At 38.1% G+C, this 26,780-nt stretch overlaps 1 protein-coding gene across 6 annotated transcripts in view; it reads right to left on the reverse strand.

The window, feature by feature from the left end:
• The window catches only part of NALCN (sodium leak channel, non-selective), a 358,635-nt gene that overhangs the window by 228,074 nt on the left and 103,781 nt on the right, over window positions 1-26,780 (reverse strand). For all 6 annotated transcript variants that reach the window (XM_034936923.3, XM_063595854.1, XM_063595853.1 and 3 more), the window contains exons 8-9: window positions 6,497-6,639; window positions 6,263-6,367 (exon numbers count right to left, since the gene is read on the reverse strand). In XM_034936923.3, coding sequence (XP_034792814.1) covers window positions 6,263-6,367; window positions 6,497-6,639 — 248 coding nt within the window. The remainder of the gene's footprint in view (window positions 1-6,262; window positions 6,368-6,496; window positions 6,640-26,780) is intronic.

Below are 26,780 nucleotides of genomic sequence, written 5' to 3' on the forward strand. Positions count from 1 at the left end.
TCTTTTTGGGGTGAATCAAGCATATTCTTCCTGAATAGCTCATTCTGAGAATATAGACATCAGTGGAGATGCAAACCTGTTATAGGACCTTGTAAAGTTTCTGTCAAAATTCTGGAAGCCTCATTTTAAGGATAAAAGACAAAACCAGCATTGCCAGTCACCAGTTATTAATAAAAACCCTCTGCTGATACATCCTATACTCTCTAATTGTGGCATAAAGGATCCCTGGGGCATATATTGACTTTGATCAGTAGCAGACTAATTTTCTCTCTTAAATTATTTTTTTTCAGTAGACCAAAATCAAAAGAATCAATTTAATTTTCAGTAAAAGTGTTCTCCCAAGGTCACTTATTTGTATGAAATAAGTAAAGGAAATGCAAAAACGTTCAATTTCTCTTTAATCCCCTGAATTACACAACATTTAGATTGGTTAATATTACAGTAGATCTTTGAGACAGAAGCTGGGCTAGCTAGCAGAAGCCAAGAATCCTCAGAGACTCAAATCCTTGCAGGGAGCCTGGCAGGGACTGCCAGTCTTTCCTATGTATCTCTTTTCCCTGTTTTACAAAGAGAATCTGTATGGGGCCACTAGGCTACCAAGAAAAAAGGCCAGTTCTTGCCCTTTTTTTGAAGCTGAGCTTGACCATGTAACTACATACAGGACTATAGGATGCAAGCAGAAACCCTCTTTTCCTGTATTTCCTTCTTTTTCCTGCTCTCTGGGATATGGATGTGAGGGTTAGAGCTATAGCAGCCATGCTAGTCTACAAGGTGACTGTGGTAATGGGGGCTGTGCAAAGTGGAAGAGGAATGAAGGTGTCTGGATCCGTGGCAACACAGACAACCATACCATGCTGAATGAGCACCTCCAACTTTATATGAGAGAATGGGATTCCTCATCGCATACCTCACCTAAGCAACTTATTTTGGGCTTTTTTGTCCCTTGCAACTGAATGTAACTTAACTAGTACACGTGGTTTCTGTTAGAATGTCCATTAATTTTTTTTTCATTTTACTGATGTAATTTTCCTTTCTCATTCTATCATTAAATATTTTACTATTAAAGGCTTAGAAAATGAGGATGAGTTGCAAAAGAAACAGCTTAAACCCATTCCCCAGAGACACCACCACTAACATTTTACAGTTAACATTCCAGGTATTATACACACACACACACACACACACACACACACACCTGCATCCCACAAACATAGGATCTTTTTTTGTACTAATATGTTACCAGCATATCTTCACATCAATAAAGTTGAATGCTTATTTTAATGGTTTGCATTTATTCCAATTTCATAATTTATAATCAATAACTTATTGCTAGAGATTAAGATTGTTTCCATTTTTAAAAAATTGCCATAATGCCTCATAAACATCCTCAAACATATGCCCTTGGCTACTGCCCCCAATTTTTCTTAGGATACATTTCTAAAAGCGGACTTTCTTGGTCAGATAGTATGTATGTTTTACTTTTGGATACATATTGCCAAACGGTTTTCTGGAAAAGATGTTTTAATTCATACTCTTGGCAACAATGTATGCGAATGTCCCTTTCAGCCAGCAATAAATACTGTCTTTTTTAAGAAAAGAAAAGTTAACATGGGGCCAGAACAAAGACAGCATGTTGACAGCAGGGCTTGTAATGGCTAAATTGAAAGGAGGTAGCATCTCATGCTGAATAAAAAGGCTCTTGCAGCTGAGCAACCTGGTTTTGAGTCCCAGTTTTACCACTAGCCAGTTATATAACATTGGGTTAGATAATTAACTTTCCAATCATTGTCATTTTTTACATGCAAAGTGGAGATATTAATAGTGCCCACTTCACAGTATTATTGTGAAAATTAAATAAGACAGTTTGTAAAGCCATTAGACTAGTGCAGATCTCAATATATGGGAGTGATTGTAAGAAGATGTTCTGAATTAGTAGAATCTCACCAATAACACAAATGAATTTCCATGGCACTCTCCTCTTAGCACAATCATTTGGAAGCGCACGGAGATTTCAACTTTGAGAATTCTCTCAGGCCTGTCCATTTGCAACTGCTAGAGTTTTATAACTGGTCGGTTGGTTTGTAAAGTAGCTAAAAATACTTCTGGGATTGTTCAATTATAGGCATAATATCATCATCATTAACAACAACACAAATAACAGGTTATCTAATGGATAGTGGTAAGAGAAAGAATCTTCGTAATGGAGAATCACTAGCAGCTGAATTAGAATTCCAAACTCAAGACAGGCACACACACATCCACATACACAGTAATGCAGAGAAAATCTAAAATTTACTTTGCAATTTGCATGCTCTTTGGATTCTTTGAAAATTTATGGTTTTTCAAAAAATAGCTAATAGTCACTATGACAGAAGATAGTGAAAGTGGATACCTGGCTTGATTTCATTATGAAATAATATATTCAATGATGCAACCTCACAAAATTTAATTCTCATTTATGGTTTCCTATGATGATTGTACTATTCTATTATTATGGTTTCTTATTAGAAGGCACTCATTATTATACCATGCTAGAAGCACCCTTCCCTGAAATGCATTAATTGAATTGTTTTCTCACATATTTTAATGATGTATATTCATGAGGAAATAAATGGTCTTGGTACACAGTAAACACATTTTTGCTAAAGTGTTTTCTTTGAGCATTAAGTTATATGTAGCTTTCTCTTTGGAGGAGAAATTCTTTCCATTTTGGATCATGTGTCTTTTCATCCATTTTTTCTCTACTTTTTAACCCAGCACTGAACATTTATGCACAAGTGCTTTAGGCATTGTATAACCCATATTCTAAGAATGTTGATGGAAACCCAAAGGAGAAAAACTCAAAAGTGCCCATTCTTCCCACACCAGTTCTACCTTTATCAGTCTTCTCTCTTAATTAGGGGATATTAATTCAGAAAATACATGTCAGCAAGAGTGCTCAATCAGAGATAATAACAGACCCAGAAATGATTGCTGTCTTTGTACAATCAGAATATTTAATTATTTACCAAACCTTCAATATGATCCTATTGGATTATGATTCATTTATAAAAGTTAGATATGTATTGACTGTCAGAAGCCTGCTTTCTGTCTCCTACCATTTTAACAGAAAAGTAGCCTTGTGTGGCTCTAAAATTTAGCAGTTCTTTGAGTTCTACTCAAGGCAAAGTTGGGATAAGCTCATCTCCATCATGAGCTAGTCTAGATCAGAGGACCATGGGGCTCGTAACAGGTATCTGAAGTAAAGCATCTAAATAATGGGAGTAAAGGTCTGGGTTAGTGAGATACAGTACTCAGGGCTTCGTCTTTCAGCTCATCTGCACATCCCAACATCCAGTCATGGGACATCAGTAAAAAGTTGTGGCCTGGGTAACCCTATAGTGGATTAACACAGCAGGGTATTATATCGTGGGTGTATGAATCACTTATCCTTCAACCCAATCCACAACTGAGCACAAGGCAATAGTTACCCATGTCTAAGAATCAGGCAGGTATGAAGTCACAAGGCTGTCAGAGGCCAGGCAGATTCAATATTTAGTAATTTGAAATTTTCTACATCATTTTCCTTCTGTTTTCCAGTTACATGTTATATTATGGTCTCCTAAAGACCCTTGGCATTAATGTCTCTGTAATTTGTTCCTATGCTGTGTCTTGGAGGCATTTGGTGGTGACCATTCAATTGAAAAATATTGCTTTGTTATTTTAAAGAAACAGTTCTCATCACAGATTTCCTTTCGCCTCCCTTGAAATGGTCCCTGTCAGAGCCAGTTCCTAGTGAGCTGCCTAATATAACAGAAAGCCCCTTCTTTGTTCTGAAAATGTGCATATATATATATATAAATATATATACATATTTTCTATACACATGGCTGTTATGGGAAGTCTGCAGACTTAGACATCAACAAGTCCAACAAGCCCAGGACCCTTTAGTCCTTTGATGAGAATAGCCTATATTTAACAACTGCAAATTTTCCATATGTTAGAGAAAGTCAAGAATGTACTTCCATGTTTGAAAAGCTGGAATAAAAAGGAATTTTATTTCCTTCAAATTAGTAACTTGTGATTTAGTGTTTTAAACCACTGAATGAGAAGTCCCTGTTCACAGAATTTGGTCATATTTTACAAACATAATAGCATCATGGCAAATTATGTCTCTCCCTTCTCTACACATAAAAGCATCAGAGGGCCCACTCGCAAGTGGCTAGCCAGGGTGGGCGGGGCCTGAAGCCCGTTGCTAGGCTGCCTGAGTGGTGTTTCACCCAGAGGCTGACAGCAGGAGCTTTGGTTGCTTAGCAACCAGGTCCTCAGCTATAGCATTTTTCTTAATGAAGGTTTTTCACAATTCTCTGTATTATTACCACTGCTGAATATCTAGACGCATTACCTCTGAATTACCAACGTATTCCTCTTGATTAAGTACAATTTTGCATCAAAATGATTCTGTACAACTTTGTTCCAGGTCTCTTCACATTTCCCTTTCTATTAGAACCATTGGCTGACTTGGTGGTGCTTCCAAACACTATTTTTTCCAGCTGTGATTTTATACGTGAGAGTTACTCCATAAACATACTATGGTTTTAAAGGAATCTTAGGTCATCTCCAGGAACACTGCATGTGAGTTAAGGGCTGAGATCATAGTTCCATATTTCATTTAGGTCTCAAAGTCATAACTGAAAACATGTCCTTCTAGAGGCTGCCACCTCGGAACGGACCGGGAACGTTCTTATCTCTCATAGTTTGCAAAAAGAGAGGAGAGAGGAGATGAGAACTTGCTATGGTTGATTTCTTGAAGGCTTTTCTACATGGCATTTCTGATATAACCTGGATAGCATATTCAAAAAACCTTTCATGGAAGTTTGAACAGTTGTTTGTCAAAACTGAATAAGACTGACACTATTTCATCTATAATGAATTGACTGGACAATTCAGACTTTTACAGCATCATAAAGATGCCTCAACACCATCAGGCTTTTCCCAAATTAGTGTGTTTAATTGCATTTTAACATATAATTATTAAAAGCTTTTCAAAAGTAAAATTTGTACACCTTGGCTCCTTGATAGATACCTTTGTCTTAACAGTATTTGTAAGTGTTTACAAAGTTGTTAAATATCCTTTAGAATTTAATATTATAATAATTACAAGGCATTATATCATTTTATTCCTGATTCTGGAATTTATATTTTCTCTCTCTTTTATAAAGATTCACGCTAGAAGAAGATACACAAACCTGCCCTTCCTTTTTTTAACCACAAAAACACACACGTGAAACAAAACCAAAAATAAAAACAAAGGCATTGGATCTGAATTGCCCTCTTTTGTAATAACTGCTCTGCTGCTTTTAGCAAATCTGTAGCCCACCTTCAAATTCTCAGGAGCCTTATGGTTTTATGGAAACAATATTGCTATGGAACTTATGGGAATCCTTCTGAATATATACGGATTCTTTAAAAAATCACAAACATGCATTTGGGGTTGAGGGATCTTTTTCATAGTTTATTGTACTGTGGTTTGTTCTGAATGAAATATATTTTCCGTTAAAAAATTCTAATCCTACACATAGACATTACATAGGCTTGCAAGTACATGAATAAATACCCATAAAAGTAAGAAATTCCATAGTGGTTGCATTTTATCTGCAAGCCATTTGAGGATTTGTGATGTCAGAATCAAAGGTATGTAATAAATGTGGTTGACGATCTTGGTTTTGTATCAAAACCACCCACGGAGCTGTTACAAAATATAGGTGTCATTACCTCACTGCCTGGAAGCTCTGATTTGATTGTTCTGGGTTTGGGCCTTTGAACCTGTTTTATTTTATTTTATTTTATGTTTTTTGGGGGATAGGATCTTGCTCTGTCACCCAGGCTGGGGTGCAGTGTTGTGATTGCAGCTCACTGTACCTTTGACCTCCTGAGCTCAAGTGATCCTCCCATCTCAGCCTCCTGAGTAGCTGGGACCACAAGCTCATGCCACTACTCTTGGCTAATTTTTAAAAATTTTTTGTAGAGACGGGGTCTTGTTACATGACCTACGCTAGTCTCAAACTCCTGGGCTCAAGCAATCCCTCTCCCTCAGCCTCCCAAAGTGCTGGAATTACAAGCATGAGCCACTGTGCCTGACCGGCACCTGTATTTTTAAACAGCTTCCTGAGTCAGACTATAGAAGCCCATCATGCAAGAGCTTCCCCAAGGTCCACTGATGGTGAGGGTGAGATATGTGCATGCTCGAATGGGTTATAACATCCTCTTGCTGATACCGTACCTGGGTGGTGGCTGTTGAGGTAGTGCTGCTTCTTGATCCCCACATTTGTTGAAACTGTACTCTGATTTCTGCAAATGTTTCAATGATAACAGCAATAAACACGTTCTGAAAAAAATCACAAACCACATTTACCAAACTCTAAGAATGACAAAGCAGAGGGCAACCAAAACCAAACAAAAGATCTGCAGAACTATCACAGAACATAGACTTTCTTAGTACAATTCTTCGCAGTACCTTCACAAGCCAGGCGAGGAAGAAAATGAGAGTGATGAAATAGAAGTAGGAACGCCAACGGGGAAAGCTGTCAATTGCTCTGTACATGAGGAACACCCAGCCTTCCTGCGAGGCGGCCTCATAGACGGTGAATATACTGGTTCCTGTCATGACAGAGGAGGACAGACTGAGTCACAGTTGACTTTTGAAATAAGAAAGCATTTTCCAGAAAAACAATCAATATTTATCCGTACTCATTTTCTCAATGACAAAAGCGCTTCAAAAATTGATTAGAATCACATGCAACACGTTTTACTGTTCTCTTAAAATTTTAATAAAATTGTTTCTGACTTCAAGCCAGGGTAATTTCAACATCTAACAATAAAATAATTTGATATTATACCTTTAGCTGTTAAATGCAACTAATAATGTGGAAAAGGAAATAAACAGTCAAACCAAATATATATATGTATAATTAAAAAAAGGATATGTACCATTTAAGCTTACCACTTGGAGCCTAACACATTCAATAAGCTGAAAAGCACCTGCTATAGTTTTAACCAAAATGAAATAAATGGGAGAACTGAGTTTCATTTGAAATCACTTTCTCACAGGGAGAGTAAAGTATCTCAGGCTCCACAATTAATATGATGGAGCTTGTCTTTGGATTCCATGGTGTTACCGAACACCAGAATGTAAGGCAGTGAATCACCAAATAGGACTTTGTATTTTCTGGGAGAATTACCTCATAGAAAGTACTTCTAGTAATGGAAAGAAAGGAAAGTTAAAAATATGTGGACAGATTTTTTAATATTGGTTAAGAGAACCTAAAATGCCATGTAGGGAAAAGATGTGTTTAATCCTAACAACACTATAAGATGTTTTACAGACAGGGAAACTAAAGCATATAAAGATAAAGTGACTTGTCCGAGGATGCAAAGATAATAATTAATGGAACTGGAATTAACTCAGTCATTCTGGTACAAAGCCCCACACATCCAACTGTGATGATATCTTGCCTCTTAAATAGCCTTTCTGTAGTTAGTTTCTCCATCTGTAAAATGGGAAATAACACAGACTTTACAGTGTTGTGAGGATTTAATGACTTAATTCCTGTAAATCACAGGGTAGGTTCTTAAGATATTTCAGGTATCATTTATGACTATAAAATTGAAAATAATTGCTCAATATGCTTTTGTGAGAAAACACACACACATATACCATTGAAGTTGTTTATAAAATAAATATAAGTTGTTATTCATAAAACTGGTAAACATTTGTACCTCAATAAATTCTACTTCTATAAATAAGTTTAATTATTACAGAATATAAAACCAATCTCCACTCATACATGTTTTAGTTACACAGAAATTTAAACTAGAATGTGCATATGACCAAGTATCCAAACAAAGAGGAGAGTTGCACAGGTTGGGGCAGCCTCACTGTTTCTTTGAGCCTGTGCATGAGAAAGCAGAATCAGAGCAACAGCAAACACCTAGGCATGCAGAACAGAAGGGAAGTCCAGCCGCAGACTTGAGGACAAGGGAGAAAAAGAGGCTGGAAAGAAAAGCTAAGAGAAAGAAGCAAAGTGCAGTCCTATCGCCTATTATGCATTAATGTGTGCTAATATACTTTATATAGAATATAACTTCATAAATGTCCTGCCTTTCATTTTAAAAATCATATTTTGTACATTGGTACTGTAACTCCTTGTCATACAGCTGGTATTTGTAAAGCATGTTGAGTTTCTAGCCTCTTTAACACAACATGCTAAGGAAATCTCTGTCTTATTAGCTAGGTAAATGGCGAAGTGGGGATGAGGGCAGATATTATCAATACCATCTTACAGAAAAGAAAAGTGAAGGTCACTGGTTAATGAAGGTCTCCAAGGTGGAAAGTGATAGAACCAGAAATTGAACCCATATCATCAGGTCAAATTTTTTTTTTACCATGCTATTTATATTTCTCTTGATTGAGACTGGGGCTTTAAAAAGAAATTATTAATGGGTACAAACACAGAGTTAGATAGAAGGAATAAGTTGTAAAGTTCCATGGCAGACGAGGGTGATTATAGTTAACAACAATGTATTGTATATTTCAAAATAGCTAGTAGAGAGGCCTTGAAATGTTCCCAACACATAGAAATGATAAATGCTTGAGGTGATGGATATCCTAAATATCTTGATTTGATAATTACACATTTTATCCATAAAACAAAATATCACAGATACCCCATAAATATGTACAATTATTATGTATCAATAAGTATGTTAAAAAGAGATTATTTTCTCTTATTATCCTTAAATATAGTTAATGTTTTTCTGAGGGATTATGATGGCTAAGTTTATTGTTTTTTTTTTTTTTTTAGTGAAAGCTGGGTCCAGGGGGATCACTGCCTTCTGGTCCTGTGATGCTGCCAATGCACTGGATTTACCAGCATTTATTGTTAAGTTTAGTGAGGGTGGGGGTAGGTTAGTGAGGGATTTAGAGTCATTGGATTATGAAGTGAGATGGTCACATGGGGATGAAGTAATTCTTTAACATAACATCTGTATGCAGAAGTACAGTATACAGAGATAAGAATTTACAATATAGTGTGTGCATCAGTAATTTCTAACAGAGCCTTAAAACAGAAAACAGTCTTTCCATAACCTATGATTAGCAAGGTATTAATCAGCAGTAATAGTTGCAGCAAAAGCTGGTTACAAACAATCCATAGAAACAGGACGTGAAGCTAGACAACCGGTTACAACACAAATTCTCAGAAGGGAGTATGCCTTAACCCTAAAGAGGCCTAGAAGAGCCCTGGCAAGATAAGGGCATTTATAGCCCTATCTTATCCATATGAACAGGCACCCCTCATGCATCTGTTTATAGGCTCTCCACAGTAAACTTATAAGTTTCTTAAAAGTTGACTTTTAAGAAAAAGGTTCAGAGAGGAACAACACATACATAAAATGTCAACAGCAAACAGAAGCAACTGTTTTTATTGATGATTCATAGGTACTAACACTGGACAATACCTTTGCTTATGTGCACTGAATATGAAACATATTTTTAACATTAAACAAACAATTTATAATTTATATCCCTTATTTTCCTCTAGGTTTTTGAATGAAACCAAAAAGTGGCTACAGAAATCCACTATTATCTACCATTAAAGTTTAATAGCTGTATTAACTGAGCATTTTCATGTAAAATATGGAGCTTGTCACTATAAGATTAAATTTGAGAGGAACATTGAAAATTATCCTCCCTCTCCCTGTCCAGATCTTTCTTAATCACATCTGCAAGCAAGATGTCATTTGGAGTTAAGTAAAAAAGAGCACATTTAACAAGTAGCCTTGAAACTTCTACTCCATTTTTTTTTCTAATTGGACAAAGGAAAAAAGGAAAGAAACAGAAACCCACAGTACAGCTCAAAGAGAAGGGTTTGTTGATACAAAGAGGTGAGACATTTGTGAAAGTATAACCAAAACACTCCCCAGGAAGATGCTGACTATGGAAAGAAATGTTTCCCATACCTGAACTACACTGGGTAGAAAGGCTGTGAAGAAGTAACAGTTGCAAAGGCAAAGGCAATGGACTAAGATGGTCCTTCCTCATCTCTTTACTACTCCCGGCTTTGCCAAATATAGCAAAAGAAATCACTTTTCAAAAATGGTTTTCCAATGGTCGACCAATATTTAAACTGACAAAAATCAAATGTATGTTCCTTTCATTTTCTTTGGGAAGTGGAGGACCCTGAGAAAGAAACTGTAGCTACTGAAACTTCTTTTGCACAGTCCCGCTCTCGCTGCTGGCCCTGCACTGCTTCCCTCTGGCCCTCTTGACAGACTCCCGGGCTGCCCAGCTCAGCTCCTCTGTGCCCTCAGCTACACTAGGCAATGGCCCTTAGTACTCCCAGAGAGCCTCCCATTCAACTGTCTCATGTCACTCGTCATACTGAATTCTCTACCTTGTTTGTTTCCCTCAGTAGGTGTGAGCACTCTAAAGTTAAAACTGTATCTTTCATTTCTGTACCAGACACTGAGGAGCACTCAAAGATTGCTGATAAATTAAACAATGATTTTGTAGCCTACAGACATAGGAAAGCATTTCTCAAATATTTGCTTTTCGATTAATTCTTCCTCAATATTAATACTGCACAGATAATTTGGAAACTATTTTGTAGTGAATTGACTTTGCTTTGCTGATTTTCAAAATTCTCTTAAAACACCTGCACACTCATATATAAACATAAAAACCTATCCTATACACACAGAAAAGTCTTCAACTACTGTTTGATCCAACATGGAAAATTTCTAGGAAGAACATTGATACATTTAAAATATTTTTTCTAGATGTGCTGCAGAATATTTTTAGTCCATTTTAATTATAGAACTAACATTTCTGGCTAAATGACCATATTTTTGTTAAATGAAAAATGATGCTACAACAGCACCTGGGAATATAACACATTAATTTTTTAGAGAACAATAAGGCCTGTTCCAAAAATATCCCTGGAGAGCTCTTGGAATAGCACTACTTTCTCAGACCCCAAACTCTCAAGGCACAAATTAAAGCTGTGCAAGAAATGCAATCACAACAATGATACTCATGATAATCAGTTCTCCTGATTTCATTCATTCTTTCTGACCTCTTCCACTGGTGGTTTGAATTGATTAAATAAGAAGACCACAAGTCTACATTTAGAAGATAAATACTAACCTTGAAACTTTCTACACACTGCCTGTATTGAGAATAGTAGAGGATATTTTTTATAGCTCTGAACAAAATTATATTCCCATCTGTTTTGATTACCTTTAGGATTTTATTTACCGCTTTGCCCTCTTCTGCTGACTCTTTTCCCATGAAAAAAGAGGTGAGATATTTGTGTTTTGGGAGCACTCCCATTTGTTTCTTCTAGTCTTAGGTTACATAACCACATTGTCATTCCACTCTCAAGTGAGAGGGTTATAAAATTGTGATGATAACTAGCAACACGCTACAAACCTGGGGTCCTACCAATAAACCTCTCTCCAAACACAAAATACCTATAGTAGTATTCTAACAATGGTAATACCTGATCTACCATGACAGAATTTGGGAAGTTAGAATTGGAGATGTAAGCCCGAGACAGTGGAATAAGAATGAGTCAGTACCCAAGGGCTTGGTCTGAATTATCACCTTCACTCCCACACTCAGAATTTTTAAAAGAACAAAGAGGATTTATTTTATGACCATCCATTTCTTTCTCTCTCCCAGTGTTTGGATCCTCAGCAATGTTCTTGAACTTTAACCCCTCCAGGGATATGGAACACCCTATCTTCTGAGACAGCTCCTTACCAGGTATGCAAGAGCCCATTCACTGGATGCTGCCAGGCCTCAGTCCCTTTGGGAACCTCTCTTGGGCTTGCAAGGCACAACAAGCTATAGGAGTCTGCAGAATTAGTCCTTGCACCCCCTTTGCGTGAATCATCCTTTGTTTTACTCGGGACATCCTGCTACAGGTGCTTGTTTTCTTATCTGGTCCTTTAACTCTTCCAATCTGATCTACTGTTTATGAAATTGGCCTGATTATCCGGCTTCATTTACTGTCTGGGAATAGACTTTCATCTGTGGTGAACAAAATGGCAACTTTCTTGTTACTCAAGATCATCAGTTTCCCTCAGACTTTTCTAAATGACTCTTTCTGATCCTCCAGCTGACTCTGATCAGACATCACCCTTTTCAGAGAGAAGCTGATTGACTTTGTCCTGGTTAAATCTCAGTTTGAGCATCCCCTTCAGTTGGAAGGGAAAAGAAACTTACACGTTACTCAACCACTATACAAGGATGACTATGCTTTGTCTGTGTCTCAATGAACTGTCTACTGTCAGTCAGTAGATTTAACTGTGGAAGGGTATGATCCTAATCCTAAACTCCAAATAGATACTTATTTGCTCAACTACATTTGCAATGACTAAATATTCAATCCTGAATGGTGGTCAAATAAGAGCTTGATGTTTTCACATGTGCATGATTAGAAGTACAACTTGTTCAAGATGGGGTGGGTTGTGCTATATTGGTTTTTATTTGTTTTTGTTTTTTTATGTTTACATATATACAACTTGCCTAATCTCCAGCTATTTTTTTTTTTTTTTGAGACGGTGTCTTGCTCTGTCACCGAGGCTGGAGTGCAGTGGCTTGATCTCAACGCACTGCAACCTCTGCCTCCAGATTCAAGTGATTCTCCTGCCTCAGCCTCCCCAAGTAGCTGGGACTACAGGCACATGCCACCACGCCCGGCTAATTTTTGTATTTTTAGTAGAGACAGGGTTTCGTCATGTTGGCCAGGCTGGCCTCGAACTCCTGACCTCAGGTGATCCACTCACCTCGGCCTCCCAAAGTGCTAGAACTGCTCCATAGGGCAATATTCTTATTAAACTGCAGAACTAATGAAAAAAGGGAGCGATGAATAGTTTAAGAGAGAACTTGCTGAAGCTACACAAAATGTAAGTTTGGTACTAGTGACATCTGCAGGTGGATGATGCTTTAATGGGAAGGTCTGTCCTATGCATTGCAAGATGTGTAGCCACATCCCTGACCTCTATCCACTAAATTCCAACAGTCCCTGCAACCCCCAACCAAAAATACTTGTAGACATTGACCAGTGGCCCTTGTTGGGAAAACTGCCAATTGAGAAACACTTTTCTAACTTGACAGCATCTCTGATTCTTCAGCTTTTGCCCTGCAGTGCCTAGCACAGGGTCTAGCATATAATTTATATTAAGTATTTTTGAAATGAATTGAATCTCTTCACTTGAGATCAAAGACAAGACTTAAAAATGACATTTCATTCTTCTTTAAAGATTTTTGAAGGCTAAAAGCCTAGATCCTAAGACATCGCTTATTTGTATAAAGTATTTGCCACACAGCAGACAGCTCAATAGTACCATTACACAAATTTTTATCATTTTGCTGTTTTAACAACTAGGCACTGGAAAGAAAAGCTTATTTCTTTTTAAAATTCCTGCTATGTAATAAGATGACTGTATACATGCATATCTTAGAGTTTGGGGGAAGGGAGGCTATCTCTGCTTGCAGAATGAGCCATTACAAAAGTACATTAATTAAAATCGAAAATAAATTAACATATTTTGAATGAAATAAATAGTGCAAAATGTTCCCAAACGAAATTAAACGACTGCCTTCTGAACTGTCCCAAGACAAACCACACACAGGGTTTTTTGGTTGGTTTGTTTGTTTGTTTTTGGGTAAGCTTTCAGGTTTTTCTTCTGAATCAAGATGAGACATTCAGTATATTCATAGAAAAACACAGAAGAAAACCGACTAATTCTTAATCCACGTTGGTAGACTCTGGTTCGGTCTGGATCATGAGACAGATAATACAAACTTGCAAAACAGCTCAGTAGCCTCTACAATGAAACCTAAGCAGCAGGCACCAGATTAAGAACAAAGTGGCCGCCTCTTCAATTCAGCTACAAACTTGCATTTGAGGTCACTTTTTGATGGCAAAATCTATATTGAAATTATTAGTTTTTATTTTTGGTGAACTCTCAGTTTCTCTCACCCTCTAATAATCTCTTCACTCAGATATACCATCTGTTATGCAGATTTTAGCCACATATTAAAAAAAATTTTAGCCAAAGGTCAGTAGTGAGATTGACTGTAACTTACTACAATGTTTTTCTTCACCAAATTTCCCCACACCATCTCAGCACTTTCTTCTTAACTGAGAGCTGGTTCTGTGGTAAGAGTAAATTGTACCCCAACAGTAGTTATCATAAAGTAAATGTATTTAGTGTGACATAATTAAAAAAAAAAGCAGCAGCGAGGGGTGTGTACTCTTAAGGTGGACATCTGGACTCAACATAATGAACATTTGTCACGGTGGCTGGATGATCCACATACATGAAATAAGATCATGTGGATCAGCAGACCAGCAATAGCAAGAAAGGTGCATTCTGAATTGCAGAGATTTATTAAACAATAAAGCAGCTAGAATTAAATTACTTGGGAGGATGTTACCATCCTAGTGAATAAAACCTCTGTAAACCATGTTTTCTCCCTCCGATCCTCCTTCCTTCCTTCCCTCCTTCTTCTTCTTCCTCTTCTTTTCCTTCCTTCCTTTTCTTTTTCTTCTTTCTTTCTTTTTCTTTCTTTCCTTCCTTCCTTCCCTCCTTCCTTCCTTTCTTTCTCTTTTTTTCTCTCTCTTTCTTTCTTCCTTTCCTTTTTTTCTTTTTCTGAGATGGAGTCTCGCCCTGTCACCCAGGCTGGAGTGCAGCGGTACAGTCTTGGCTCACTGCAGCCTTCACCTCCTGGGTTTAACCAATTTTCTGCCTCAGCCTCCCAAGGAGCTGGGATTACAGGCATAAGCCACCACGCTCAGCCTCAAAAAAATAAACTTAAGTATTTTTCCCTGATAGACTGTGCTGTAACATTGTGCCTGTAATAATAATCTTCAACACAACTTGTCCACACACTCAAGTCATGTGCTCCACACACCCAGCCTGAGGCTTGCCACGTGGCATATCAAGGCAATAAAACAAAATAAAGCAAAAACCACATTTTTTATTTGCTATTCCAGAACATGGGACAAACATAAAAGGACTTTTTTAAAATTATAAATGCCTTCAAAATATTTATAAACTTTATGTTTTTGAGCTACTTTAATTTCGATTTTGGTTTCTTTGTTTGTTTTTTACACTTAAGCACTCTTTTGGCACAACTTGCCATATTGGTAAAATCACTTTGTTACCTTAAACCATACACATGTTTACATATATCTTCTAAGTTAATTTTTTATAAGTAATAAAGAATCATAGTTGAAATATGTTTCCTTAAATGTAGAAAATTTCTAAAGTTCCAAGTTCTGAACAGAAAATACTTCAAAGAAAGGAGAGGTGAAGGCTTTCACTATAGTATTCACAAATGGAAAAGAAGTGTTGACAAGCCGGATGCTGACATTGGCAGGAAAGTGTAGGTACTACAGCAGAACAGTTCCCAGGACGCTCAGTCCACACGCCAACTACAGCACTCCCCGCGCCCCCTGCGCTCGGCAATTTCCAGGTAGGCTGAGAGTAAGGGTAGCAAAGAAACCTTGTCAGATACCCCTCGGCCTGTGAATCAGCATTCTGCCTTTGAGGAGCAGTGATGTCAGGTCAAAAGAGCTTCTTGGAAATTTATTTTCCATTAGTTGTCTTATGAAGAAAAGAAAGGCCGGGCGCAGTGGCTCATGCCTGTAATTCCAGCACTTCGGAAGGCCAAGGCAGGTGGATCATGAGGTCAGGAGCTTGAGACCAACCTGGCCAACATGGTGAAACCTTGTCTCTACTAAAAATACAAAAATTATCCAGGCCTGGTGGCATGCACCTGTAATCCCAGCTACTTGGGAGGCTGAGGCAGGAGAATTGCTTGAACCTGGGAGGCAGAGGATGCAGTGAGCCGAGATCACACCACCGCACTCCAGCCTGGGGGACAGAGTAAGACTCTGTCTCAAAAAAAAAAAAAAAAAAAAGACAAGACAAGAAAAAAGAAAAAAACAAAAACCCTACACTTTGCCACAGTTAGCTGTCATTTACAGTTCCTAACATTCCAGTCATCCATTACTTCTTACCTAGGTAACCTGTATGAGTCAGTACACCCTGGACCTCAACTTCCATGGATGCACTAGGGCAGTGATGATACTGCTGGTCACCACTAAGGCGCTAAAGAAACGTTAATTAGAAGCTTTTCAATTGTCCTAAAGAGTACACAAAATATGTCATACCAGAAATATGTTTCCTCTGAGGGTCTTTTAGTTTTGTCACCCATATTTTAAAGATTTATTGGAAAGAAATCTTTTCAAAGGAAATTGAAGCAAAAGGGCTAGAACTTCGCATAATGTTAAGATAATAGTTATGACATAAAAAATTCATAATAGTCCAAAAATTAGAACCAAGTATTTGGTAAAAGTACTAAGATATTTTTCCTCCTATTCTGAGATATGCACATGGTTCATATCTGCATCATCATACATATTCAATAAAAATGAAAATGCAAAAATTAACAATAAGGTAGACCTGGTCAGTCTACCTCAGAAGAGCTACAAGAGCAATTATTTATTTATTTATTTATTTATTTTTAATAGGAAGGCTGAATGAACTAGTAAATAATCTTGGAATAAAAAGATCAACCAAGATTGGAAATAAATAATTGATGTTTGTTTATAAAGGCAGATTAAAATCCAATTTTAAAAAATCCAATTAGGTCTAAGTGGGAGGGAAGAAAGATACCTGAGTGATAGTGACCAAATGTAATTTTAAATAAATATGAGATAAGAAATACAAATAACACATGGAATTAACTAAAAATAAAGTTCTTATTTGTATTATGATAAATACCAAATTTACACTGAATGTCATCAATTTAAATATTTATAATACAGCACTAAAAGCAAAGATGTGTTCTAATATCATTTGTAATAATATTACAACTTAATGGTTAAAACTGAATAGAAAATGTTAACTAACTGCTAAAAATTTGAAGCTGTACATGGGGAAATTGTTCTGTCTTATACCTTCACGTTTACATATATGAATAAAAATATTCACAGAATTTTTCCTGTATTTGCTATCCACATCCTTCAGTAAGCTTCCAAAGCCTGAAAATATGTTTAAAATTGAAATTTGTTCAACTGGTTTAGGTTTTCTTTTCCCAATGTGCTACAGATTCCAGTTTAAAGGTTATACTAAAATTAAAAATCATTTTTCATGTATTAAGTTATGCTACCAAGAAAGCTCTGTACTGTATATTCCTACTTTTCCAGCATTTCCAGTGTAGACCAGAACCAGGTGAGAGAAGAATGTGAGAAAATTGTAATCAATTAACTTTTAAAACACTGTTGATTTCCAGTTACTGACTTACAGTGTGCTCAGCATTTTTCTTGTTATGAAGACAGGATTGATAACTTCCAAGCTCTTTACAAGCAGAAACAGAAACCAGAAGTCAAAAAAGCTTCGTTTTGATTTAAGATATGGATCAAAAATAGTACAGATAAATGAACATATTTGATTAGAACGAGTTTTAAATTAATGTCTACAAAGACGTGGTTCTCTGCTTACATGTGGTCTAGTCTGCCTGGTCACAATTTGGCTTACGCATCACTAACAGCACAGGATGAAAAGGCCGTCATTAGCACAAAGAGAGGCTGAATTGTGATGGGGCGATTCTCCTGGTGGACCCCAAGACATTATGTCAGAATAATGCGTTATAAGTCATTTTCCCCACCAACAACTTTTTCTATTTACGTTTTAATATTTGCCTGTTTTCTTTTCTGCTTGATTTTAACAACTAACTGCAAGGCAACATTAGATACACACAACATACTTAGAATAGTGGCGAAAGAGGAAGGAAAACGGTCATTCACGGAATATGGTTCAAGTACCCATTACATAATAGCAAAACAAACTTAATCAAAGCCAGAGAGCTTTGGGCAGCTGTGATCTGGCCTGCTTATGCCTGGAATAAAATGTCTTTCCGCGCTCTCATTAGGCACATTGGCAAGACGGCTGCACCAGGCCAGAGCTCATTTGGCCAGCAATCATACCTTTCTAGCAAGTATCTGGGCTAACGACCTCAAGAGAGCAATCAGACATTTGTGCTGTGGCTGATGGAGTAATACTGACTGGCTATTCCTGACTGGGAGGAATACAGAAAAATCATCCCTGGAAACACTAGCTGAACTCTAACATGCAGAGAAATACGTTTGAAATATGGAGCAATTGGCAATTATTTAAAACTTTAATAGTATTTAATTCACTATTCAGAAGGTATAACTCACTGTTCTTGTTCATCAACCAATGCAGGGTATTCATAAGTCTTTTTGTAGAGTGTAGGTGTTCGTCTTACAAATCACTTTGCAGCCAGGTGTTTGAGCTTCAATGACCTCCATTTAAATCTGAGGAAACATCTAAAATGATTTTTATTTTAATTTTTTGTACTTTAATTTTATTTTTAATTTTAAGTACATTTATTTCAGATGTAAAGACTTTTTTGTTATTTTATTATGTTATTATTTTTATTTTATTTTTAAATTTAAGTTCTGGGATACATGTGCAGAATGTGCAGGTTTGTTACATAGGTATGCATGTGGCATGGTGGTTTGCTGCACCTATTGACCCATCATCTAGGTTTTAAGCCCCACATGCACTAGGTATTTGTCCTCATGCTGTCCCTCCCCTTCCCTCCCACCCCCTGACAGGCCCTGGTGTGTATTTTGTTATTTTTTGAGACAGGGTTTGGCTCTGTCACCCAGGATGGAATGCAGTGGTGCCATCTCGGCTCACTTCAATCTCCGCCTGGGATTACAGGCGGATGAGGTGCTGGGACTACAGGCACTCACTACCACGCCTGGTTAATTTTTGTATTTCTTGTAGAGACCAGGTTTCGCCATGTTGCTCAGGCTGGCCTTGAAGTCCTGAGCTCAAGCGGTCCACCCACCTTGGCCACCCAAAGTGTTGGGATTACAGGTGTGAGCCACCACACCTGGCCTGGAATAATTTTTTTTCTTTTCTTTTCTTTTTTTTTTTTTTGTGAGACGGAATCTTGCTCTGTTGCCAGGCTAGGGTGCAGTGGCTGGATCTCAGCTCACTGCAATCTCCGCCTCCCGTGTTAAAGTGATTCTCCTGCCTCAGCCTCCCGAGTAGCTGCGACTACAGGCCCCTGCCACCACGTCCAGCTGATTTTTGTATTTTTAGTAGAGATGGGGGTTTCACCATGTTGGCCAGACTAGTCTTGATCTCCTGACCTCGTGATCCGCCCGCCTCAGCCTCCCAAAGTGCTGGGATTACAGGCGTGAGCCACCACGCCCGGCCTGGCCTGGAATAATTTTTAAAGAAAAAATTATTGTTATTGTTTGTTGACAAAATCCGGCATTATATAACTGACGGTTTTTATGAACCTCTGTACTAGATTCATTCAACAAGATTAGGAATGAGAGGGCAGGTCAAACGTTGTCTCTTATTGGGACATGAAGAAATGGAGTTGAATGTTGTATCCAACTCTCTTACTTGGTTAATCTTGTCACTTTCTGCCTTCTCATCACTGGTGGTTACTTATTGGTTGGAAGGAAATAAGTATCTCCTATGACAGTTGTGTTTCGTAATTCTCTTATACTTGAATAAATTTGCTATTGCCTAATAGACGCTTATAAAATATCCAGCACAAATCGTTGAAGTTAAAGAGGCACAAGGACATTTTATCATCTACGTAGACATTTTAGCAAGATAATTCTTTCATTTGGCCTATTTAATTTTTCCAGCGTTTTAACCCTTATGTTTTGACCTAGAATTCTCAACTACCTCATACTGCAAAAAGAGACAACAATCAAAAGGCTAATATTCAAGGTTTTAATCTTATTTGCACAACAAATTCAAGTCCAACAATACCTCTTGTCTCCTTTTATCTCAAAGCTTTAATTTTAGGGAGACACAGATTCTGTACCATGTAGGTTATACCATTGTTTATCTCATTTTATTGGAAAAATGCAGTATTTATAAAAGTTTGTCCAAGTTTTAAAGTTTAAAGTTGTTTATCCTTTTTGTCCCTTTGTAGATTGCAAACTCCGCGAAAGCAGCCACTCTGTGTTGGTCACCACCATATTCCTAGGGCCTGGGCCAGTGCCTGGCAGATGAAACACAGGTATGTTAATCTGGACAAAACATAAAATGTAGATTAAATGGGCAAAGGAAAGTAACAAAGCAGAGAGAGGTCAGGGAGAGGGGCTGGTGGAAATATTCAAAGAGGAAACACATGTAAAAGGGAAGAGTGTGTTGGACCATGTGAAGAGCCACAATTATAGAGGTCAGCAGACTTTGAAAGCCGGCCAGTCTGCTCATCTGCCATCCTGGAGGGTCTCCAGGAGGGGACTATCCAGATTAATTTCCATGAATGGTGCCCGAGGCCAGTTGGTGACCCACACCAGCTGCCAGAGCTCCCGAGGCTGCAGACCTGCTTTGCTGACTAAGGATGCCCCAGGCCCTCATTGCCAGACTCAGCCACCTCCCTTGAGAGGCGCTGCATTCCCCACATCCCTTCCCACAGTATCTATCACGCGTTGCTAGCTCAATGGCTCCACTTGTCTCCAGACACTGGCTTCCATTTCCTCTGCAGATGCCCATTTCATGGCCTCATGTGACCCTTCTCCCACGTCGGTCCTCAGAAATGTGGGCCAATGGGTTGTTTTACCCTCTATGTCGAGAAATTCCTCTAGGTCCAGCCGCGCAGGCACTGACAAAGCTGCTTTGGCCTCCCCTCTGCCCTGCCCTTGTCCTGGTGACTCTTTTATACCAGTCCTGATGCTGGCTTTGACTTTAGAGCCATTGCTTGTGTAGCTTCAGTGTCTACATGGCATTTGCAGGAGGTGGGACACCATCGTCCTCCACCTCAGCATCCCAAACGTTAGAATATCATCACATTCATTAAAGTGGCTGAGACTTGTCATAAATTGGTGTGGGTCAGGCTTGGCTCATTTAATCCTCACTGACACCTTAGTACTACGAACACCATTTTACTGATACAGAAAGCGAGTTAAGCCATTTGCTAAGGTCGCATGGCAAGGAAGTGCTACTGTGGGTTGGATCCTGCCCTCCACGCAAGCTTAATCCCCTGTCCCTATCAGGCTTTCTTTGTGTGGAGGAAGTTCAGGTGCTATTATCAGGTGCATTTTCTTGGACTCTGAGAACCCAGGCTCCTTCCTGCGGTTTCTGAGGTAAGGGGTGGGGCTCTGAGATGCCTTCAGTCCCTGGAAGAGCCAAGCATAGGCTGGGTTTGAAGTTCATGTTGTTGCGTGATTATTAACCACAACCAATAGACATGAGCATCTTGTTTGGGGCCATTATTGTTATGAACTTCTAAGTCAGGGCAAGGTCTCAGCTTCATTTTCCTGCTACTATTATAGAGATCCTTGGGTGCTTAGCCCCTCTTTGTCGCTTGGAGAAAAACCTCATGTTTTGGTATGATTAGCTTCTGAGCAGAGCGATGGTGGCCTGGGCCCCATTAGACAGCTCCAACCCATGGAAGCCACAGACAACTGTTGGCCACAAACCCAGAACAGTCATAACTTTGAACTTCCTAGGACTGTCACAGATTACACAGATGGAGAGAAACATCCTGTTACACACCAGGCCTTTCTCTATTTCAGTTCTCCACCAACACACTGGCAAGTTCGTTCTTATCACTCTTACATTAAAAATGAAAAGACTGTGGCTTAATGAGACTAAACACATCCCTGAGTTCACCCAGAGTGGATGTCTGGAGCGGCATTCCAATGAATCCGTGCTCGCCTCCACAGACTATGTTCTTTCCACTCTGCCATGCGTGTCTGAACTTTCTGAAACTTTTCTTGGCTTGGTTTTGAGGAATTTGAACAAATTCCTGTCTGGTATACTTTGTGAAAGCAAAAATTCTGCTTTTAAAATTAAACAGACTAGCCCAAGAAAAGGGAAGGGAGGAGGGGTGAAATTTCCTTCCTGCATTTTGGATTAGCAATAGTTCTTCTGTGCTTTTGCTTGGGGTGAGGAGAACATTTCTCTGCCTTCTCTGCACTCTTAGCTCTTCAAATGATTGTCCAACAAGAGTAGGTAAAGATAGTTTTAAATACTCTCAGAGTTCTAACCAAAATCCGAGATTTAAAATTTAAAAAGCAGCAAGATTTTAATTATTTTCACTAATCTGTTAGGTAAATCAGAACAATATAAAATTTAGCAGTGACTCTGGTTTAGCTTTTGGGTGTATTGGGTGTACCTTTTGGATATTCCATACGATTACTGAAATTCTAACTATGGCTTTGTTCTGTGTTAAAAATGTAATCATTTGAGAAATATAATATAAAATAGAGAAATTAGTTTATAACAATAAATTTGATTTGACTTCAATAAATTAAGTCAAATTTCATGGCTTCATTTTTGGAATATATTTATAATGGACTGGGCATTTTGTCCTTTGGTTATTTAAGCCTGTAGTAGATATTGCTGCTTGCGACTCTAGACTCATTCTTCTCTTCTTCCTGGGCGCATGGCTGCTCAGTGAGGGAATATGTTTCCTAGAATTTCCTGCAAGGAGGTGTGGCCTTGTCACAAAGTTCTTCCTGATGTATGCAACTCCCAAGCCATCTACAAAAACTCCTTCCCTGGACTCATTTTTCCCTTCCCTTCCACCAGCTAGAAATAGAGAAGCCAAGGACAGACTTGGAGAGTAAGTGTTGAGTTTGGCAGAGATGCCACAGAGGCCTGCACTTTGGGATGACTTCATGGGGCCCAGCTCATCCAACTACCCACATACCCAGGATGGCAGCTTCAGAAAGAAATCAACTTGTGTCTTGCTTGAGCCATTGTGTTGTGAGTTCTCTCTTTAAAGCTTACTTTACTCCAACTATTACATAGACTGAGACTCAAAGTAGCTATGGTCCGTGGGCCCAGTTCTCAGAAATGGCTGATGTTCACAAGGATGTCTGTTTGGAAAAAATATGCTAACTAAAAATTATTGACATACAGACATTTTAGGATTTCACACAAATATATGAAGCAGATTGGACAGTTCAGGGAAACAAAACAAGGCGAAGTTCCAACTGATGTCTGATAAAACAGCTCTTTTTTTCTCACAAAAGCCACTCTACTAATCTTGCTCTAAGTTATTGGCATACCAAGACACAGAAATTCACACTTCACACCTACACTTAGCCCAAAGAATGAACTCCACCCATAGATCTAAAATAACAAGGTAAAATGTACAATTTAATGTCACATAAAGATTTGCTTAAGATTCTTTGAAATGTTCAAAGGAGATACTTTGAATATGAGATTGTTACTTTTTAAATACAGGGTTTTGGTTTCATGACTAATGGTATGATTCAACAACATGGAGCAATAAATTATTTCTCAAGAAAAAGCATTATACTTTAATTTGTCCCATTTCAAGGCTTTAAAAATCTTGCCAAAATAATGCTATTTTTACCAAATAAAATGTTAATTACAGGCAAAGTCTTAATAATACACACACACACACACAATTCAACATTACTAAACTCAGACATACCAAAGAAATTCACATTCTTGAAAGGACTACCAAGCCTGCATCTTGTTATTCTAGGCAAACAAATATGAGAAATATTTAGTACTGGAATAGGAAGTATTTTGGCAAGTTTTTGCAAGTGCTTTGACCTCACAGTTCATGACCATAATGAATGGCCACCTCAGTGATATAAATCAGACACCACATAGTTTGATAAAATGTAGGGATACATTTCCTCATCTGTCAATCAAAGCATGCTCATTGGCCACTTCAGCACATCAACCACCCCATATTCATTTTGTCTATTGGCAAAGAATTCCTAACACAGTCTGTCTTAATTTTCAGCAAGACTCTAGTGTAATGCCTTGTGGTTTGAGTGAAATTCACATCATGTAACCAAGCTTTTGCAAATTTGATCATTTTACTTTATGGAAAATATTTTCATCTCAGCCATTGTTGACTTTGTATTCTTGACAAAAATTAAGCAAGTCTCATTGATCTTTTACTGTGTCAAAGAAAACAATTTTTAAAAAATTGAGCATGTGTAGTTTTCATTATTCAATCATGTTTTCTGTTTTGACATAAAAAGTGAAAAAATTCTACCAGCTATAGCATTTTCAATCTAAACACATTACTGGAACTTAACATGTAATGAAACCAAGATCCTCATATTTCCCCTCAAACATGCTCTTCTGGAAGTTAATGGCAAGTCTATCTAATCACTGAGGCCAGAAGCTTTAGAATGATCTTTTCCTTTTAACACACAGCCAATCTCTTAGTAAATCCCATAAAGTAAACATGAACACTATATTCAGCATCTTCTGTGACCTCCACTGCTACCACCTTTGCCCAAGCCACTGCCATCTCTCGCCTGGACTCTTAGGACAGTCTCTTCTGTCATTGCTTCCCTTGATTCTATTCTCTGCCCAGCAAGTAGAGTCCTGATCAGTTTTGTCTCGCCTCTACTCAAAATGCTCCACGGGCTTTCCATCTCATTTAAAAGGAAAAGCCAAGGTCATTACGTTGGCCTGGAAGGCTCTATGTGATCCATCCTTATTACCTTTCCAATCATATTCCCTTTCTCTTTCTCCATAGCTTCATTCAAGACCTGTTGGCCTCCTCATATGAGGAGGAGAGCATGGGGCATGCTTCCTTCTCAAGGCCTTTGCAAGGGCTGTTCCCGCTGCCCTGCACACTCTTCCCCAGAGAGCCATGCGACTTGCCCCTTCCCAACTACTACATTTTCCTTGAAGGGACACCTTCATGGCCACCTTATCTGAAACTGCAATTCCTGCTCACACCTTCCCCTCTCTCTTTGTCTGCTTTCCTTTTCTCCTTGACACTTATTACTATGTAGCATGCTATTTATTTTACTTACTTATTTTCATTATTTCCTGTTTCCTTTGGTAGAATTTGTAAACTCCATGAAAGCAAGGATTTTTTTCTCAGTTTTTCACTGTTGTGATCAAATGACTAGCACATAGTGGGTCCTCAATAAACTATTTTTGAATATTGAATGGATAAATTATTTTCCCATATAATCAATTGACCAGGAAGTAAACTGATAGAAAAATAGTAAAGAAACACATTCACATATAATGGAAATAAAGTCAGAACTGAATCGGAAAGTAGGATATTCACATATGGAATGTGTAAAAAAATCTCTTGATGGGGATGGCATTGAATATGTAAATTACCTTGGGCAGTATGGCCATTTTCACGATATTGATTTTTCCTACACATGAGCATGGAATATTCTTCCATTTGTTTGTATCCTCTTTTATTTCATTGAGCAGTGGTTTGTAGTTCTCCTTGAAGAGGTCCTTCACATCCCTCGTAAGTTGGATTCCTAGGTATTTTATTCTCTTTGAAGCAGTTGTGAATGGGAGTTCACTCATGATTTGGCTCTCTGTTTGTCTGTTGTTGGTGTATAAGAATGCTTCTGATTTTTGCACATTGATTTTGTATCCTGAGACTTTGCTGAAGTTGCTTATCAGCTTAAGGAGATTTTGGGCTGAGACAATGGGGTTTTCTAGATATATAATCATGTCATCTGCAAACAGGGACAATTTGACTTCCTCTTTTCCTAATTGAATACCCTTTATTTCCTTCTCCTGCCTGATTGCCCTGGCCAGAACTTCCAACACTATGTTGAATAGGAGTGGTGAGAGAGGGCATCCCTGTCTTGTGCCAGTTTTCAAAGGGAATGCTTCCAGTTTTTGCCCATTCAGTATGATATTGGCTGTGGGTTTGTCATAGATAGCTCTTATTAATTTGAGATACATCCCATCGATACCTAATTTATTGAGAGTATTTAGCATGAAGGGCTGTTGAATTTTGTCAAAGGCCTTTACTGCATCTAATGAGATAATCATGTGGTTTTTGTCTTTGGTTCTGTTTATATGCTGGATTACATTTATCGATTTGCGTAAGTTGAACCAGCCTTGCAACCCAGGGATGAAGCCCACCTGATCATGGTGGATAAGCTTTTTGATGTGCTGCTGGATTCAGTTTGCCAGTATTTCATTGAGGATTTTTGCATCAATGTTCATCAAAGATATTGGTCTAAAATTCTCTTTTTTGGTTGTGTCTCTGCCAGGCTTTGGTATCAGGATGATGCTGGCCTCATAAAATGAGTTAGGGAGGATTCCCTCTTTTTCTATTGATTGGAATAGTTTCAGAAGGAATGGTACCAGTTCCTCCTTGTACCTCTGGTAGAATTCGTCTGTGAATCCATCTGGTCCCGGACTTTTTTTGGTTGGTAAGCTACTGATTATTGCCACAATTTCAGAGCCTGTTATTGGTCTATTCAGAGATTCAACTTCTTCCTGGTTTAGTCTTGGGAGGGTGTATGTGTCGAGGAATTTATCCATTTCTTCTAGATTTTCTAGTTTATTTGTGTAGAGGTGTTTGTAATATTCTCTGATGGTAGTTTGCATTTCTGTGGGATCGGTGGTGATATCCCCTTTATCATTTTTTATTGTGTCTATTTGATTCTTCTCTCTTTTCTTCTTTATTAGTCTTGCTAGAGGTCTATCAATTTTGTTGATCTTTTCAAAAAACCAGCTCCTGGATTCATTAATTTTTTGAAAGGTTTTTTGTGTCTCTATTTCCTCCAGTTCTGCTCTGATTTTAGCTATTTCTTGCCTTCTGCTAGCTTTTGAATGTGTTTGCTCTTGCTTTTCTAGTTCTTTTAATTGTGATGTTAGGGTGTCAATTTTGGATATTTCCTGCTTTCTCTTGTGGGCATTTAGTGCTATAAATTTCCCTG

The sequence above is a fragment of the Pan paniscus genome, chromosome 14 (genome assembly GCF_029289425.2).
Source record: "Pan paniscus chromosome 14, NHGRI_mPanPan1-v2.0_pri, whole genome shotgun sequence".
In the NCBI taxonomy this organism is placed as follows: domain Eukaryota; kingdom Metazoa; phylum Chordata; class Mammalia; order Primates; family Hominidae; genus Pan; species Pan paniscus.